The sequence below is a fragment of the Galeopterus variegatus genome, unplaced genomic scaffold (assembly GCF_000696425.1).
Source record: "Galeopterus variegatus unplaced genomic scaffold, G_variegatus-3.0.2 Scaffold9, whole genome shotgun sequence".
NCBI lineage: Eukaryota > Metazoa > Chordata > Mammalia > Dermoptera > Cynocephalidae > Galeopterus > Galeopterus variegatus.
This window is the reverse complement of record NW_007726120.1, coordinates 450,148-469,203: the sequence shown is the minus strand read 5'-3', so window position 1 is coordinate 469,203 and position 19,056 is coordinate 450,148. Positions and strand designations below refer to the sequence as shown.

General features: G+C 34.1%; 1 protein-coding gene across 1 annotated transcript in view; it reads left to right on the top strand.

Annotated features, from left to right (window-relative positions):
- COBLL1 (cordon-bleu WH2 repeat protein-like 1) overlaps positions 1-18,478 on the top strand; it is a 172,931-nt gene extending 154,453 nt beyond the window's left edge. The window contains exons 10-14 of the mRNA XM_008585530.1: positions 1,698-1,932; positions 3,181-3,275; positions 7,193-8,760; positions 10,668-10,844; positions 17,203-18,478. Coding sequence (XP_008583752.1) covers positions 1,698-1,932; positions 3,181-3,275; positions 7,193-8,760; positions 10,668-10,844; positions 17,203-17,289 — 2,162 coding nt within the window. The 3' untranslated portion in view covers positions 17,290-18,478. The remainder of the gene's footprint in view (positions 1-1,697; positions 1,933-3,180; positions 3,276-7,192; positions 8,761-10,667; positions 10,845-17,202) is intronic.
- Positions 18,479-19,056: the final 578 nt, after the last annotated feature.

The following is a 19,056-nucleotide window of genomic DNA, read 5'->3' as shown; positions in this document are numbered from 1 at the left end:
TACAAGTTAAAAAAAATCCCAGAAAAATTATTTGAAAAAATTTTTGAAACAACATATAACTCATTCTTCATCCTTTAATTAACTGAGATCAGTTTCTCAATGAGGGCCTCATACTTAAAGAAAAGTTGTGTAGCTCTCAAATAACTGTGATAGGCAAGAGAGAAATAAGGATGACAATTGATAATTTGCTAAATATTACTTGAGTTAAGGTAATTTACAAAAGAGCTTAATATATATTGAGAAGTCATTTATAAAACATATTTGTATCTAAGGCATCATGGCCTTTCATTTTTTTAATACACAATTTTCAGATTTTATAAATATACTCTTACATAGATACAATATGCTGGCATAGACGTACAATATTGCACATTGGCATTACAATAACTATTGAACATGTCATGATAAAGTAACATTTGCCAAAATGTGTAAACAGTAGTCCTCCATTATCTGTAGTTTTATTTTCCATGGTTTCAGTTACCCACGGTCAACCACAGTCTGAAAACTGGTAAGTATAATACATTAAGATATTTTGAGAGAGAGACCACATTCACATAACTTTCATTACAGTATAGTGTTATAATTTTTTCATTTGATTATCAGTTATTGTTGTCAATCTCTTACTGTTCCGAATTTATAAATTAAACTTTATCATAAGTATGTATGTATAGGAAAACGTAGAGTATATAGAGGGTTTGGCTGTGTGTGTGTGTGTGTGTGTGTGTGTGTGTGTGTGTGTGTGTGTGTGTGTGTGTGTGTGTGTGTGTGTGTGTGTGTGTGTGTGTGTGTGTGTGGTTTCAGGTATCCACTGGGGTCCCTATTTTTGATATACTAAGTGGAAAAAAAGCTAGGTGGAAAACATTGGCTAGAGTATGTTTCCATTTATATTAAATAAATTAACCAAAAAGAGAAAAGGAAACACGTGAGTATGGATATCTGCTTATGTATGCACATTATGCTTTCTGATAACATACAGGAAAAGTTTTTAGAGTAAGTTGCCTCTGAGAATCAAACTGGGTGGGAATAAAAATTAATTTTCATTGTTTAGTACTTGTTCTGTTTGTATTTCTAAAAATTATATTAAAAATCTAGATCAGTGGCTCTTAACCCTGGTTGCAAATTAGAATCACCTAAGGCACCTTAAAAATTCTTGCTGCCCCCCTTCACGGAGGCTGATCTAATAGCTGTGGAGCAGGGTGTGAACCTCAGTATTTTTAAAAGGGACTCAGGTAATTCTTAAATGTAGTCAGTACTGATAACCACTGAGTCAAATTTTTGTATGTGCACTTGTAGACAGTACAGAAATCTCATGTTCTTTTCAAATTGTGTTTTTAAAATTAATTTTTATTTAATTTGCATTATTAACTTATTGCATAAATATAAAAATCATTTAATTGAAAGATATTTTTAAATGAAATATTTAACCAAAAGCTTATGAGATTAAATAACCTCTTGTTTCTACCATAAATAAAACCTAGAGTGATAGCAAATTGTTTTCAGAATTGTATGAGTCTGGGATACTCTGGTTATATGTTAACATGATTTTTCACCATTAGAAAAGTATTTCACTATTATCTTTGAACCAGAATTTAAAAGAGTCCAACTAATTATTATTTTAAAAATTCCTTCCTTGCCAGTATTTCATAGGATGAATGAGGAAAATTAATATTTAGGATTATATCTGAATTTCTTTGTAGCTGGAATAAGCTCTGATTATAGCCTGGAAGAGATAGATGAAAAGGAAGAACTGAATGAAGTGCCTAAAGATGAGGCTGAAAAGATTTCTTTGAAGTCACAAGATATTCCTTTTATATCTACTAATATAATAAATACGCTGAAAAATGATCCTGCCTCAGCCCTTGACAATGATAGAAGAGAGTCCTCACAAAACTCCCAGGAAGAAAAACAAGAAACTAGCAACACAGATGGACAGTAAGTAGTCTGTGTGCCAGTGTTGGTGGTGGTTTGTTTAATTAATAATGGACTTCTGAAATATAGATCTAAAGATGACCGGTAAGGGGATCTTAACCCTTGTCTTGGTGTTGTCAGAACCACGCTCAGCCAGTGAGCGAACCGGCCATCCCTATATAGGATCCGAACCAGTGGCCTTGGTGTTATCAGCACCACACTCTCCCGAGTGAGCCACAGGCCGGCCCTAGATCCAATATTTTAAACACAAATATAGTCGGCCCTTTGACTTAGACTCCTTCCCTTTTACTATCATTATGAAAGTGTTTATTAATAAAGTATCTATTTGCATGTAATTGTGTTCAAAGAAAATCAAATTCGACAGTTCTAATATCCCTTTGTCATGTAAACTATAACGTGATTTGTATGACTCAAAAATTAAAGTGTGTGTGTGTGTGTGTGTGTGTGTGTGTTGCCTATTAAATATTTGACATATATAGAATATTTAATTTTCAGTTTTCACTAAATGCCCCTGGAGAATTTTCAGTGCCTGGTACATGTTAACAATTCTGCATAGCAGCGTCTGATGTTAAATCACCAGCATTATTTTTATAGTCAACTTTACAATGCACAGAATGTACTCTGCACATGATCCTAGGAAATGAAAGCTATAGTCTAGTCCTGTAGCTTATATTTGGTTTGAAATGCAGCACTATGAATAAAGATGAAATCAAGCAAGCAGAATAAATCATTTTCATTGGACTTTTACTATAATTTGCATGGGATTGTCTCAAAATTAAACTATTTTATCACCAAAAAAAATAAAAATAAAAAATCAGTGAGGTCAATCTACATCCTGATTTATATAGTTGATCTTGCCAGATACAAGACTAAAATATTTCATTTTATTTCCTTTTTCCTTAAAATACAACCAATAATAAAATAAAGATACTATTTTGGAATAGTGTCTTTTTTACCAAGCTTCTTACATCTTACATCTTTTTACATTTTTACCATAGTGTCCATTTTACCAAGCTTCTTACATCTTTTCTTTGTAATAGGACCACCATATGAAAGCTAATATTTCATAGCAGCATTTCCTATCAGTTGTATTTTTTCTTTGCTAATAAATTTCCAGTATTTGGCAGAAAAAGATGATTATTTCAGTCTATCGGTCTTTGCAAATTAATGTCTATTTTCTCATCACGTGCATGCTGGTGTGTATATGTTTGAATAATATCAACATATAACGTATGATACCATATCTTCCAGAGGACCACACAATGTAGTATATGATACAGTCAATGAAGAGATGGTAGTTGACAGTGTAAGAAACTTGAAGTCTTTGGGCCCAAGCCAAGAGAATGGTGAGTTATATAAGCACCAATAGCCAACACTTTAATAGCACTATTATTTGTCAAGGACTCTTCTTAACAATTTATATATGTTATTAACTCACTTAATCTTGTATATTGACTAATTTAATACCTACCTCACTTATAGGTATATTAGTAAACTATTATTTTAGTCTTATTTTACAGATGATTGAGCCATAAAGATATTAAGTAACTCACTGAGGTACCACAATTATTAAGTGGCAGACCTGAGATTTGAACTCTGGCAATATTGCTCCAGAGTGTGCTCTTAACTATTACGTGTGCTACTTTGTTATTGTTAAATCTTAGGAATTATCTAACTTAGATCTTGGATCTTGAAGATGTATCCTTCATGCATCTATTTATGATCTGTGAGGGTACTTCAAACAGTTCCTGGAAAGATTCATATTATCTTTTAATTCTATTTTTCCATAAACTTTTTGAAGTACCCTCATATTTCTTTTTTTTAACCTTTTAACTCCCTAGTCCAAGCCTCTTTTACTTCAGAGTCAAGTTACTACACCTTGGATGAAACTTGTCTGCCTGATTTTCAAGGCCTGAACCATCTAATTATGTAAATTTATTCACCACTATTTCCTAGTTCCCAAATCAAGACAATTTCTTCTTTTTCTTATGATGTAAGGCACTCAGTTCTATCTTTAGGCCTATGCTCATCCTCTGTCTACTTCACCCATTCAATTTCTATCCAAATCCTGCCACTCCATTTATTTTGTCACTTCATGACTAGAAACCATGTGGTTTTATATTTTTGATTCCTCTGCTGTATTGGACAGTTTTGGATCAGAAAAATTACATCTGATACTTTGTTTGAATTCTTCATAGCACCTAAAAGAATTCTGATATACTCTTAAAATATATACTTAGGACTGAATTTCAGAAAAATAGTACTACACAAATAGAAAATTCAAGGAATGCACAATGGTATTTTAAGCGAATAAGGAAGTGGCTTATGAATTCTCATCCTTCGATCTATTATGTTAACATACAGAACTAGGTTAAGATTCTTATAGGAATGTCATATTCATACTTGGATAAGATATGGATAATCCTCATGTCATATATCTAACAAGGGTACTTCAAATAGTTAATGGAAAAATAGAATAAAAAGACAAATCTTTCCATGAACTTTTTGCAGTACCATCATATACATATGTATTAATATATAGGTATTTCACTTTATACCTCACATTCTATACCATTCTGAGAAGGTCTAAAAGTAAATGATTTCACTTTTTTTTCCCTTCGATTCAGTTTTTCATAGCATATACTATGATGACAATAGCATTCCTATTAAGAGATCATAATTTAAAAGCTGTTTCCTTTTTTTAAAAAAAAGGTCAAATTAAATCATTTTTGCTGAAATTTTGACATCAGGTTAATGCTAGGGTCACAAATACATTTACATAATATTTATTTGGATTTGCACATGGTTTGCGATGACCTTTGTCAACTCTCGGTGTTTTTTAGGATAAATAATTTCTGTTATCCTTAAAGTAGTTTTATCCTGTTTTCCTTTTTACCTACCCCAGACACTTAACTAAATCATCCTTTTGTCAAGGATAGTATAAGAGCTACCTTCTTCCTCTACTGGCCATCCTTGGAAAATGGCCTGGCCATTCATAAACACATGGTTAGCATCATTGTCAGAAACATATGAGGATGGATTAGCTAATAAAATCAGTGGTGATTCTAGGTTTTCAAGCCTGACAATCATTGGGAATATTTGTGAAATTATTTGTCTTTGTGTTGGGAACATCCAAAATTCTCTTGTCTAGCTATTTGAAAATATACAATAAATTGTTAATTATGGTCACCATACAGTACTATAGAAAACTTTAACTTATTCCTCCTATCTAGCTATATTTTTGCGTCCACTAACCAATCTCTCCCTTATCCTCCTCTCCCCCCTAACTATTCTACTCTCTACTTCTATGATACCAACTTTTTTAGCTTCCACATATGAGTGAAAACATGTGGTATTTATTTTTCTGTGCCTGGCTTATTTCACTTAATATAAAGTCCTCCAGGCTCATCCATGTTGCTACAAATGACAGGATTTCATTCTTTCTATGGCTGAAAATGAGTATATATACCACATTTTCTTTATCCATTCATCTGTTGATGGACACTTAGATTTATTCCATATTCTAACTATTGTGAATAGTTCTGCAATAAACATGGGTGTGCAGATATCTCTTCTACATACTGATTTCCTTTCCTTTGGATATATACCCAGTAGTGAGATTGCTGGATCATATGGTAGTTCTATTTTTAGTATTTTGAGGAACTTCCATACAGTTTTCTATAATGCCTATACTAATTTACATTCTCATCAACAGCGTATAAAGGTTCCCCTTTCTCCCCATCCTTGCCAGCATTTGTTATTTTTTGTCTTTTTGATAATAGCCATTCTAACTGGGATGAGATGGGAGGTGATATCTCATTGTTTTCATTTGCATTTCCCTAATGATTAATGATGTTGAGCATTATTTTGTATACTTGTTGGTCATTTGTATGTCTTCTTTTTTTTGGAGAAATGTGTATTCAGATCATTTGCACATTTTCTAATCAGATTATTTGTTTTTCTGCTGTTGAGTTCTGTATTCTGGATATTAATCTCCTGTTGCATGCGTAATTTGCAAGTATTTTCTCCCATTCTGTAGGTTGTCTCTTTACTCTGTTGATTGTTTCTTTTGCTGTGCAGAAGCTTTTTTAGTTTGACATAATTCCATTAGTCTATTTTCGCATTTGTTGCCTGTAATTTTGAAGTCTCTTCCATAAATTTGTTGCTCAGACCAATGTCCCGAAGCATGTCTTCTACGTTTTCTACTAGTAGGTTCATAATTTTGGGTCTTATATAAGTCTTTACTCCATTTTGAGTTGATTTTTGTATATGGTTAAGAGATAGTGGTCTAGTTTCACTCTTCTGCACATGGATACCCAGTTTTCCCCATATTTACTTCCAGATGCCTTATTCCAGTTTTTTGCCATCATGGCGTTGACTGGAAGCTGTTGCTTTGTTAACCTAGACACTGGCAAATGAGTCTTCTTTTCGGGAGGTCTGAACTAGAATCGAGAAAAAGTAGTGCAGCAAAGAGCAAGATTATGTTTTCTACTTGGACTCTGACTCCAGGAGAATAAAGATATCTTTTTCCCACAGAGAAAAAATCAAAATCAACATGATTGTTTTTGTATAATTTAATCATCCATGTTGTGACTAAAAACAAAGTCCTCTAACAGTCTTTAGCAAGACAACTTAATTAACATGACAGTTAACTTAGATTCTGTTTTTACTTCAAATCTTAAAGGTAATGTTTTCTGTTGTCTGCCTTAATTAAAACTGACATTTGCTGAGATTGTTTCTCTTTTAATGTTGGATATGAAATAAAAATACACTGGGGCTATAGAAAAGAAGGAGTCAAAAATGGAAAAAGAAAATAGTTTTTTTGAATTTCTCAATTTCTTTTTTCACATCAGAGTCTTTACTTATAAGAAGAAACATAGTTGCCTTCTATGGAGTTCTTATTCTGGGCAATATCCTATCCTAATGAGCATGTTATATAAATTATATATACATATTTATATTTATAAAATACATATTTTCACCTTTTTATATCTGAGCAAACTTAGTCTCAAAGTGGTTAATTAACATGTGGCCACACCAGTTAAGCCAGATTCCAAACTCAGGTCTCTATGAATCCAAATTCCACAGTATTTTCTCTGCATGTCATACCTGCCTTTGTATAATTAGTGAGCTGAAAATGATCTCCAGATTTCAAACCAACCCATTTCATGTTGGGGAAGGTAGGCATTAAAAACTTGAGGTTTTTTTGTTTGTTTGTTTTTACTTTTTTTCATATACTTGACAATATGTTTTCTCTCAATAGTTCAAAATGAAATAATTGCCTTTCCAATGAACACAGAAGATATGAAAAATGGAGTGCAGAAAACAGAAACCAATGTAGGAGGTGTTGCCAAAAATAATGATGTGGACTTGGAAGTTGACAAACAGTCAAACTGTGAGACACATAAAATTGATACTACTATATGTTACAAGGAAAATCATCTAGTAGCTTCATCAGTACCAGATCAAAAACTGAATCAACCCAGTGAAGAAAAGACAAAAATGCAAGATGCAGCAATTCAGACAACCCCTTCCTGTAACAATTTTGACAGGAATCACAAAGATCATAATTTCTCTGACTTTAAAGTTGATGAAAGTGTGCAAACTTCAAATAACAACAAATCAACTCAGCATTCATCCTTCATTCCACAAGATTTTGTAGATAACTCAAGAGAATTCAGGAGTCAGGGCACCCTAATTGTACATTCAGAAGATCAGCTTACTCTAAAAGATCCAATTTGTGCCCGTGGTAATGATGATCTTTTGCCTCCTGTAGATGGGATTGATAAAAATTCAGCTGCTTCTTATCTAAAGAATTATCCACTTTACAGACAGGACTACAATCCCAAGCCAAAACCTTCAAATGAAATTACAAGAGAATATATACCTAAAATTGGAATGACTACTTATAAAATAGTGCCTCCCAAGTCCCTAGAAATATTCAAAGACTGGGAATCAGAATTCATAGGGTATAAAGATGATCAGGAGATACTGACTTCAGGAAAAACACACACTCATGAGAATGTGAGAGAAACTGCCATCCAGACAGAAGACCTTGTGATTTCTGAAGTCCCAAAGGAACCGCTTCCAGACCCTAAACCCAAGGCTACCTTGAGAACAGAGCCTCAAGTGCACAGTGCTGTGAGTTCACCTGATGGTGCCATGGCTAATCCTCTGACACATATTCCCAGAATGACTAGAGACACTGGCACAGCTCCTTTTGCACCAAATTTGGAGGATATAAATAATATTTTGGAGTCAAAATTTAAATCTCGGGTTTCAAATCCCCAGGCCAAACCAAGTTCGTTTTTCTTGCAGATGCAGAAGAGAGTATCAGGTCACTATGTGACATCTGCAGCTGCCAAGAGTGTCCATGCTGCCCCTAATCCTTCTCCAAAAGAACTAACAAATAAAGAGGTGGAAAGGGACATGCTGCCTTCTCCAGAGCAGACTCTTTCTCCCTTAAGCAAAACAACTCACTCTGCTCCACAACTCCATATTAAAAAAACTGATGATGACATCATCAGTCACAAGCCTGCTGGAACCTCTCCTCCTCCCATACCTCCAAAACCTGTGCCTCTTCCCACTGCTCAGGTAGCAGCACTAAATCTGAAGACTTTGAGAACTTTCGGTGCCCCACGACCGTATTCAACTTCTGCTCCTTCACCGTTTGCTCTTGCTGTAGTAAAAAGGTCACAGTCTTTCAGTAAAACACATACTGAGTCATCCAGTGAGGGTGCATGTGCCCAACCTCCACCTGACACAGAGGAAGGGAAGACTCGGTCTGTAAATAAATTTGTGGACATCCCACAACTTGGTGTGATTGATAAGGTAATGTTGCCTTTGGAGAAATAAGTATTCAGGTTCTTATACAACATTTAACAATGTTCAGTGTTGCACCTGAGGGTTAACAAGCATGTTAATATGTCTGTGTTACTTAACTCTGAATTCATATTCATCTGATATCAAGCTATTACAGGGAAAAGAGTGGTAATACATAGAATCTAATTAAGAATTATTGTAATTCATATAACTTGAAGATATTAATATAAGACCATCATTATATAATTGTGTCATTAGCAAATGTTTTAAAGTGTTTCATACATTTGTATAGTTTACTACTTTATAGTTCTGCCTATTTTCCAGTGTTTTGCTTATCTTAATTTGTTTTTTACTTTTCTGGATGCTCTGGTTTACTCTATTTTCTTCTTCAAATTTACAGTACTATGTAATAGCAAAATAAATAGTTTTAATTATATAGAAACATAAGCAGTGTCAAAGACTATATAAAATGAACATCTCTCAGCTATGCATTTTTCATTATATACATTCATCCTCAGCTTACCGAACATTTTTAGGTATAAATAATTTTAAAATGTAATATTCTTAATTCTTTATTTTATTAATTCATATCTAGTTTTCCAGTTTTATGTGTGTTGACCAAAACATCTACTAACTACTATCTAACCCTAATAATTTGTTAAAAAGGGGTGTTGACTTAGTGTTTGGTCAACTAAGTGTTGTATTTTGCTAGTATTGTATTTTGCTAGTATTTGTATTTTGATAATACAGTCATAGGAGAGGATGAAATTCACAGCATGGATCATGGTAATCCACTTGCCATTTTTAAGAAATACGTTGTGTACTTTTACTTTGATAGTGTTTAAAGAATACTTTCATATTTATGTGACAGTTCCAGAAGTATTTTATACTACTTTTTCAAACATTCCTAGAGAGAGAGAACATTAACCATATTGCCAAGCAAAGGTTTTTCCAAAATTTTAAAACAGTATTTATCTTGAAGAATATTTCTTCATATATTTTGCATTTATGTTTATTACTTTGATATAGCATTAGGAGAAGATGTATGAAATTGAGATTAATTTTTTACGGTGGAATAAAGCCTGCATTTTTTCTTGGAATGGAATACCATTCCTAAACAGTGGAAGCTTGATTTAGATACTACAGTTTTTGAGTCATTGCCTGAGCCCTGTTTAGCTCATTTTTTATAAAGATATTTATTTGGCAGTTTAAAAAATAAATTTTTAAGGTTACTTGATAACATTTGCCAGTTAAATCACTTACTAAATATTCCTTCCTAAGAAGTGTAATTAAATTTTTGATTCTTCAATTTGGAAGTTCCTTAATTTTATTTTTAGTCTCAAGGGAAAAACAAAGAAAATATGGTTAGCACTTGGGTCCTGTGACTTCCAGAAGCACAAAATAAGCTATTAAGTTTAGCATAACCGATGTTCTTTTATTAGAACATACGTTAGATTCAACCAATATGACATTGTTACTATTTGACTTTTGTACATTATACTTTCAAAATAATAAATTCATAACCCAATATGTTGGAATCATGAAAGTGTGTCATTTTTTAGTTTGTAGAATTTTTTGATTATTTGGCTCTTCTAGCCAACTCCATGTATTGGTGAAATCAGTCTTATTTAACTCAAGCACAGTAAAATTTCCACTGTATTTATGAAACAAAGAGAAGTATTGCTTTTCTTCCTTAGCCTTCTCAGTTCAAGAGAAGGAAGGATAATGCCCTTATCTTCCAAATTAGCTCTGGCAGCAGAGATCATTCAGTGGGTGAGGAAACAGGGCTGTGTCTAAGACACCAGTGTAGCAAATGGTGATTCTTAAAGAACTATTGATGATGAATATTTTTTTTTGCAGAAATGGCCCATTCTTCCTTTGGTATTCATGTAAATATTTTGTCTTTATTTTTGTAGGAAAATAACTCTGCACATAGTGAACAGAATTCCCAAACACAGACTCCAACTGACTGCCCATCATTCACCCTTAAGAGACAAAGTTCCTTAACATTCCAAAGCTCTGACCCAGAACAGATCCGACAAAGTTTGCTGACTGCAATCCGTTCTGGAGAGGCTGCTGCCAAATTGAAAAGGGTAAGTTTTCTTTATCAGATGGTGACAGTGGGTTTATTTTCAACATTGTCAAACTAACGGGAAAAATTTTTCTAGTGTTTAAATCTGAATAGAGATCCAGAAGTTACTCTTTGATGTCACGGGTCATTTTTGAAGTATAAGCTGAAAGAGTCCAGAGTCTTTTACATACGTAAAAACATGTCAGGTCTGTTTTCCACAACATGGGCCAGGTGCAGAACATGGGTTTTGTTCATTATTATATAACTATATATAGAAAGGGTCCTGGATTCTTATTGTAAGGGATTATGTTAGCACAGCAAGAAAGATTCTTTTGAAAATATTTCCCTATTTCAGAAAAAGTGAAGTAGTAATAGGAACCTAAAAGTTTTCAGTTATATCTTGTATTAGTCCGTTTCTGTTGCTTATAACAAAATACCTGAAATTGGAAAATTTGTAAAGAAATGGAATTTATTTCTTACAGGCCCCTGGTGGATGGTGACTCTTCACCACAACACAGGGTATCACATGGCAAAATGGCTAAGTAAGAGAGAGCTGAGCTGCTCGGTTGCTCTCCTTTTAAAGCCATCAGAACCACACCCATTACTGCATGAATGGATCAATCCATTCATGGGGACACAGTGATTACAACCTAATCACTTCTCTAAGGCCCCACCTTTCAATTACCATAATAAGATCTCCCACCCTCTTAACATTGTCACAGTGGGGATTAAATTCCAATGATCTTTGGGGGGACATTCAATCCATAACATAGCTCCTGCAGTGATCAAAGTTACTAACATGTGGGGTTTGGGGGAAAGTTTTACAGGTTAAACTAAGAAAAAGTAGAGAATATCTAGAGATTTGCTTTAGATGAGAGCTAATACAGAAATTCAAGACTTAATAATGCCCTGCCAAACTTATCTCGCTCCTCCTTACTGAGGTATAGGAGAGCATCAGGAGAAGGAGGTATGTTTCTTCTTAGAGAAAACACCAAACAAGTGTCGCAGGGAAATCTTGGCAGGTAGGTTTCCTCCCTCTGTCCCTTTCATCCACTGAAAGGGAACACAGTGAAGCTTTGAGCAAGGCTCATCACTTAGACTTCCCAGAGGCAGTCATCTCCCTAAACCTCTCTCTCGTTCTCCCCTTAGTCCTCCTGGAAGCACCTCAACAACCAAGACAGGAAAAGTACTTATTATTCCACTGACTCCCTAGGCATTTCATTTTGTAAATTCCTTCTCTGATCATTTTAGAAGCCATTTAGAGAAGAGGAAGAGACTTGAGCAAAACATTGAGCTCAACAGAAATTAAATCTGCAAAGGATCAAGAATGCTGCAAAGATAGAAAAAAAGGGGAAAGGCATCCCAGGCCTTTCAACCACAGCAACACTGGCCAAACTCAATTGCTCGAGCCAGTTACCTTTGTGTGTTTGTGTGAAGCCATGAGTGATAGTCATTCTTCCTGCAGAGGACTTGGCACTCCCATCTAGGCAAACACAAAGGCAAGGCAAAATATTGGGTGCTGTCAGGAGTGGAGAAAGCAGGAAGGAATAATTCAGGGGATTAGGTTTGAATATTGTAGATTATTTGTAGAGTCTGCATTTAGGTGCCAGGCGGCATAAAATTTTGGTATAGCTTTGAATACTGAAATTGGTATTTTGCAGGTTATGACAAATTTGTATTTTTCAGGGGGTGGGGGATATATGCCCACGTTAATAAATTGTACTATCTCACTTAGGAAAAATTGTCTTTTTCTGATCTTTTAAGTTAAGGATGAGTTTCAAACCAGTCATTACTGGTTTCTCAGTTTAATAAACATGACAAGCATTTTTTAAACACATAAGTACCAAGCATTGCACTAGACACTGGTAATACAAAAATTAATAAAATGAAGCCACTGCCTTCTGTGCATTCATAGCCTGGGCCCGGGAAACGGTGTTGCATCAGGCCCAAGTAACTACACAGAAACTTATTGCAATGTCTTTGTACTAAGTCAGTGAAAATATTTGATCACTTTCAGTGAACTAATTGAAGAAAACTGTGCATTAAGTTGGAAATGCCTTTTAGGCCAACAGAATTATACAGGCCAGCTATACAGATACGTGCCAAATACGGGCCCTGATTTGGCAGTCTTTCACATAGAAAATTCTCCTTGCTTCCGGAATGAGTTGGGTATGAATCAACACAGAAAGCAGGCCCTAAATGATGATCCTATAATTGTATCCTGTTTAAAACTCATTACTTTAGGTTCTACTGAGTCTAAAATTTTATTTCTTTGAGTAGGAGATTATTGATAGCTCTGAGTGTATGTAGGGCCAGCTCCTAAATTTTTTAAATGAAAAATTTATGCATGATCTATTTAATTTTACTAAAAGTGCAGATAGGGTTCACATTAAAGTTCACAATATCCACACTCCATGAACAGTATTTTCACTTCTAGTTATCCTAAACATTGTGTTTTTGTATACCAAGACTCACATATAACAGTGTTCCTGGCATATTGTTTGTAGTAACTCCAAATAAACATAACCGTAATACTCTAAAATAGTAGAATAAATATTAGTATATTCGAAGAATGGACTATTATATAGCAATAAGATAGACAAAATAGAGCAAAACTCAACAATGTTGATAGAAACATACAAAAATATATATGTGTAAAGTTTGACAGCATGCAAAACTATATTATTTAGTGATGCATGCATAGGTGAAAGTTATTTTTAAAAACAAAGATGTAATTATAAAAATTATGACAGTGGTTGCCTCCAGAGGGGAAGAAAAGTGGTTGTTGAGGGCTTATTGGGGTAAGGAGGACAAGCACACAGTTAAGGAGGAACCAAAAAACTAAGTAATTAATCATGATAAGTGTTTTAGTGCAATATACTTAAAATATCCAAATTAATGCAAAAATCTATAATGAAGAAAATATCAAAATTTAACTAAAGACAAGATGAGTAGGAGGCTGGTGATATTCTTTCTGTTGACCTAGGTGGCAGGTTATATACATGGACGTTTGCTTTCACTAGGCTGTATATTTATGTTCAGTGCACCTTTCTGTACATGTATTTCAAAAAATAGCAAATATGGTAAAAATGGACACAGGCAGTCTCTTAATTTCTTGTGGGCTTTGCTTAAGTTCCATGTTTCTGTCCTGTACCAAAGATTTCTCCCAGTTTCTTTTAAATTCTGACTTTTTATTAATAGAACAACAATTATATTGCCAAGAAAAATCTCCAGTAATTTTGACAGTAGGTTTAGATTGTGCATCAGAAAGTTGGCTCTCTGTTTGCCTAAATCTTGGCACCCAAATGTTCAATTTAACTCCAGGTACCAACTTGCCTTATGACTCTGGTTCTTACCCAATTAACCATTATAATGGTTGGTTCACATTAGAGCAATTATCTAGTTGATTGCTCTAGTATAAATGTAGTCATGAACATGCCATGTTTTTTCATGTTCTGAAGGGTTTTCCCATACCTTATTCCCATTCAACCCCATGTAGTCACAGAGATTAGTCATGTCTTCATAAAAGCATTAATACATCTAGCTCAGTGTTTTATGAATTGTTTGATATTAAGATTTATATATGAATCAGCAAATTATTTACAGAGAATAAGATGGATTAAGTAATCCATTACCATCAGCCTATGTTGACACAAGAACTTCTTTGGCTGTTTTCAGTGCTCGATGGTTACTAAATTACTAAAAATCAGGTTATTACACTATTACAAAGAGAATATAAGTTTGTGAAAATAAAGTCTGGCAATAAACTGATGAATGATATTTAGCACAACTTACTTTGGCTAGATAGAAGCCTGGAGGGAAGGAAAAAACTGGATAAATCACCTAGAATCTTGCTAGCTTGTTTTGTTTATTTAAATGGAGTGCTTTGTATTCATATTTCCTTAACTTAAATTTGAATATCCAAAGGGTTTCAGGTTGGCATCTCTTTCCGTATTTTTTTAAAGTAAAAGTAAATGAATGTTTCACAGTTACTTTCCTTATGGAAATAAGTTACGTGAACATTTCTGAAAATTCTTTAAACTTCAAGGGTGGACAGGAAACTGCTAATGCTCACATCAGTAAGTTCTTAAATGTTATTTTTTTAAAAGTATTTTTGTTATAAGTGTAAGATGTTCATTGTTTAAAAAATTCAAGCAATACTTTTTTTATTTTATAAGTGTTTGTGAAACATTCCTATATCCCATTCAAAAAATATTGAGTATTATACTATGTCAGGCACTAAAATAAACATTGGCATAAAGTGGCATTAAAATAGACAATAAAATAGGCATTAAAAGATCTCTGTCCTCAGGATTTATAGAACAGTATCCTAATGATGTCATCTCATGTTTAAAAGTTTAGGGAACAAATTTTTAAATATCAAAGGAAATGCGGTTTTTCTCCAAAAGTGACCACTCTCAATAGGTTGCTGTGTAAGCTTCTAGACCACTTTTGTACTTTTGTAAATGTATTTAGTTTACAAAAACGGAATCCTCTGGAAATCATTCATAAATTTCTTGGAAGTTTCACCTCTTACTACATACATACTTACAGTATTTTTTACATAGTATTTGACTATATGAATGTTAACATATCTTTTTTGCTCCTTATCGATAGACATATAACTGGATTCTATATATGGTGCTACAGTGAATGTTAAGTGTAGACATTTGGAGCCATCAGTATGTTTTTTATTTTTGTTTTTTCTGGATTTTGGCAGCTGGCCAGTAAGGGGATCCAAATCCTTGACTTTGGTGTTGTCAGCACCACACTCTACCGACTGAGCTAACTGGCCAGCCCATCAGTATGTTTTTTAAATTTATTTATTTATTAACATTATTATTTTTTTACATTCTAAGATGTTGTGGAGCAGTTGGAGGGGAGGGGAGGAGGGAAAGGGGGAGGGAAATAGGGGCATCGCTAAGGCTGTCAGCCCCCCACCACCCTGACTTGGGAGCCTTGGGAACTTCTGGCAGCTGCCTGGTGGTCATTGCTGGGCTCAGTGCGGTTTGGGGTGGGGGCATGTCTGATGCCCATGGCCCTCTCCCCTCCCCGGGTTGGGAGCCCAGGCAGTTTCCAGTCCTTCTAGGTTTTATAGGTGTCCTTTGGTAGTGGTAAACCTTTACTGGTTAATATCAAAATTTGTCTCTGGTCTATAAGTACTTTGTTTTTTCTTTCAGTTTTGTGTTGGATTATTCACTGTTTTTACCACTTAAACTCTGCACTGGAATTAATTTGTTGTCCTTTGGTTACTTCTAAAATGGGGGAACTTCCTGTGGGGACCAGTGCTTGAGCCCTGTAGTTGAGCTAAATTGCTGCCTTGCAGCTGATTATCTGGGGAATTCTTTTTGTGCCGCTCAGTATTTAATGGTTGATCTTATAAGCACTTTCAGGTCTGGTGAGATCTGGTACACCTGGGTCATGTGGAAACTCGGGTCTGGGCCTGAGTCTTTTCAGCAAACTGTACCCCCTGCAGTTCTATATTCCTGACCAGTCTCCACTGAGTGGTTCTGTGCTGATTGGAGGGCAGATCAGCTGTCCATGCTGTGTCCCAGTGTTCCCCTGGTGGGCCCATCTCCCCCAGCACCCATACTCCAAACATTTCCCATGGGGCAGGCTGTGCGCCGGTCCTTTGCAATGACTCACCAACCTCTGAGTGGCTTCTTTTTTCTGTTGTCTGTGTCCCCTCGCTCCTATGTGGGTCCATGGGAACACTGTTAGTGGTCTACCTGGCCTGCAGATGGAAGAATTTGCCATAAAAGTTTGAAACTTAAGAATTTACTTACTGAAGAAAAAAACCAAACAAACCTCCTTTTCTTTCTGCAGCTGTCTTGGCATAACAGTCATAGATTTGACTTTTTTTTAGCTATTCATTTGAAAGCATTTTAATAACCAAGGGATGTTTTTTGTTTTATTTTTTAATAAATAAAGAATCACTGGGAGGAGAACTTCAAGTTAACATATACCATCAATACAAAATTTATAAAATTCATTGCTTTGTGGAATTCACTTAATTTTTTACATGCTTCAAGGCAGTTTTGGGGAGCCAGAATTAATCTAGCTAAAAATGCTCTTTAACAGCTTGATCTGCAGTCTGTTTGTGCTTTTGTCCTTTGTGTTGATTTGGTAATTTTGTAAAGACTAAGATGTGTTAATGGATTATTTTACTTGTTTGTTGTGGAAATAACTTTTTTTTTTTTAATTTCATGGTAAACTGAACCTTTACTCCTGATTATTTGTAATTTATTGAATAATAAATACTAAATGTTAGCATTTACAATTAAGTAGAAGTTAAAATGTGGTAATGGTTGAAAATATAGAAAATTAGACAGCTGTCCCATTTTAAATTGATTGGTACAAAGTGTGTTTCTTTCTCTTAGGTTACTGTTCCATCAAATACAATATCTGTGAATGGGAGGTCGAGACTCAGCCATGCCATGTACCCTGATGCTCGAGACAGCCGTTAAATGTTTCCCTGCCATATTGCACTTTCCCACTTCTACTTCACAGATCAACCTCATACTAACGGAGAATTTTGTCAAATGTATATTCAGATGTACACTAATATATTACTATTAAAGTATAAGAATGGTATTATGGCTTTTACTGCCAAAAGAAGAATTACTAGAATTTATAATTTATAAAAAATTTTGGGATTTTTTTGCCTTAAGAGCTGAATATGCTGCTTTTGAACTATAAAACAAGGTGTAAATGACTTTCATTTGTTTCAAATGAGAAATTATCACTCTTTATTGAATTCACTTACTCATATATTCTTTACAATGGTGACTAAGACAAAAGTATATGTTAAGATTTATAGACATATTTGTAGGACACGTAGCTAGTCATATGTAGATCTGACATTTGTTATCTCAGTGTAACCATTTAATTGGAAATGTGTATGAAGTCTGCTTTGTGCTGAAAGAATGATCTAGAAAACTAGTGATAACAAATAAGTACATTCAATACAAGAGTTATTCTCAATGATCACTTAGTGTGTAAGACTTATCTTGTGCATTCTTTATGTTGTTACAAATTAATGATGAAGTTACGGGAAGTTCATAGTATTTTAATATTTTGTTATTATGGAACACTTGGTTTTTTCATCTTTAGAACTTAAATTGCACAAGGAGAGTTTTAAATATTTTCTGTACGTAATTATGACATAATTGTCACACAGATATTACACATTTTATGTGCCAGAAGCCTTAAAAATCTTCCTGTGAACATGTTGATATATTGTGACAGTTATTTCACATTTTATATGTAGAGAGGAGCAGGGGTTAGTTTATGTCCATATTGGAAAACTTTAAAGACTATTTGGAAGTCCCAGAAATCCTGGTTTTAATTCAGTTAAAAAGATAAAATAGTCATTAAATAGTTCAGATGCTAATATTCTAAATAATATATTTACATTAAAACTAAAAGTGTTAAGCAAAACAATGCCTAATTTGTTGGCTTATACTATTATGAGGTCTAGAGCTTGTGGGTACCCTTTTCCTGCTTTAAGAGTTTATTTGCTCACTTATTCTAAATGCTTTGTTCAAGCAAGCTGATATTAAGTTTATTTTCACTAAAGCTACTGGGATATCTGCCTCTTTGGAAAATGTGTTGATTTTTTTTTTCCTGTTTAATAAAATCTAGTTATATATTTGGGATGCTTTTTAAAAAAGATGTAGTTTGTGTCAACCAGCATATTTATGTACCTTAACTGATGAACACATTTCTATCAGCCAGTGAACAAACAAGCAATAGTAAGACCTATTTAGCATTTACATTTATCAGGACTCCCCTAAGTTTAAGCCCTGGCGTTCTGACTCCAAAACCATGGTCTAAGTAGGTAAAATGTTCAGTATAGTTCCTGACACATAAAGGCATCTTAAGTGCTAAATGTTGTTGTTTTTCTTGAATCAGACTTGGAGGGACCCTTATATATAAATAGTTCAGTTATATCATTATAAACCAGTAGAGAAAGTGAATTTTTGAAAAATTATGTTTGTATGATTGATTATCCATTTGGCAAAAAAAAAAAATTTGGATCCTTATTTCAAACCATAATCAGACATATTTGAGTTGGAGTAAAGACTTACCTTTTTAAGGCAATATTTTAAAACTTAGAATATATTCAGCATTTTTAGACCTCAGCATGTGAAAAGTTGCTAAAAACAAGACACAAAGGCACATTCATAAAAGATAGATATGTTAAACATAAATACAGTAAAATTTAAAACTTA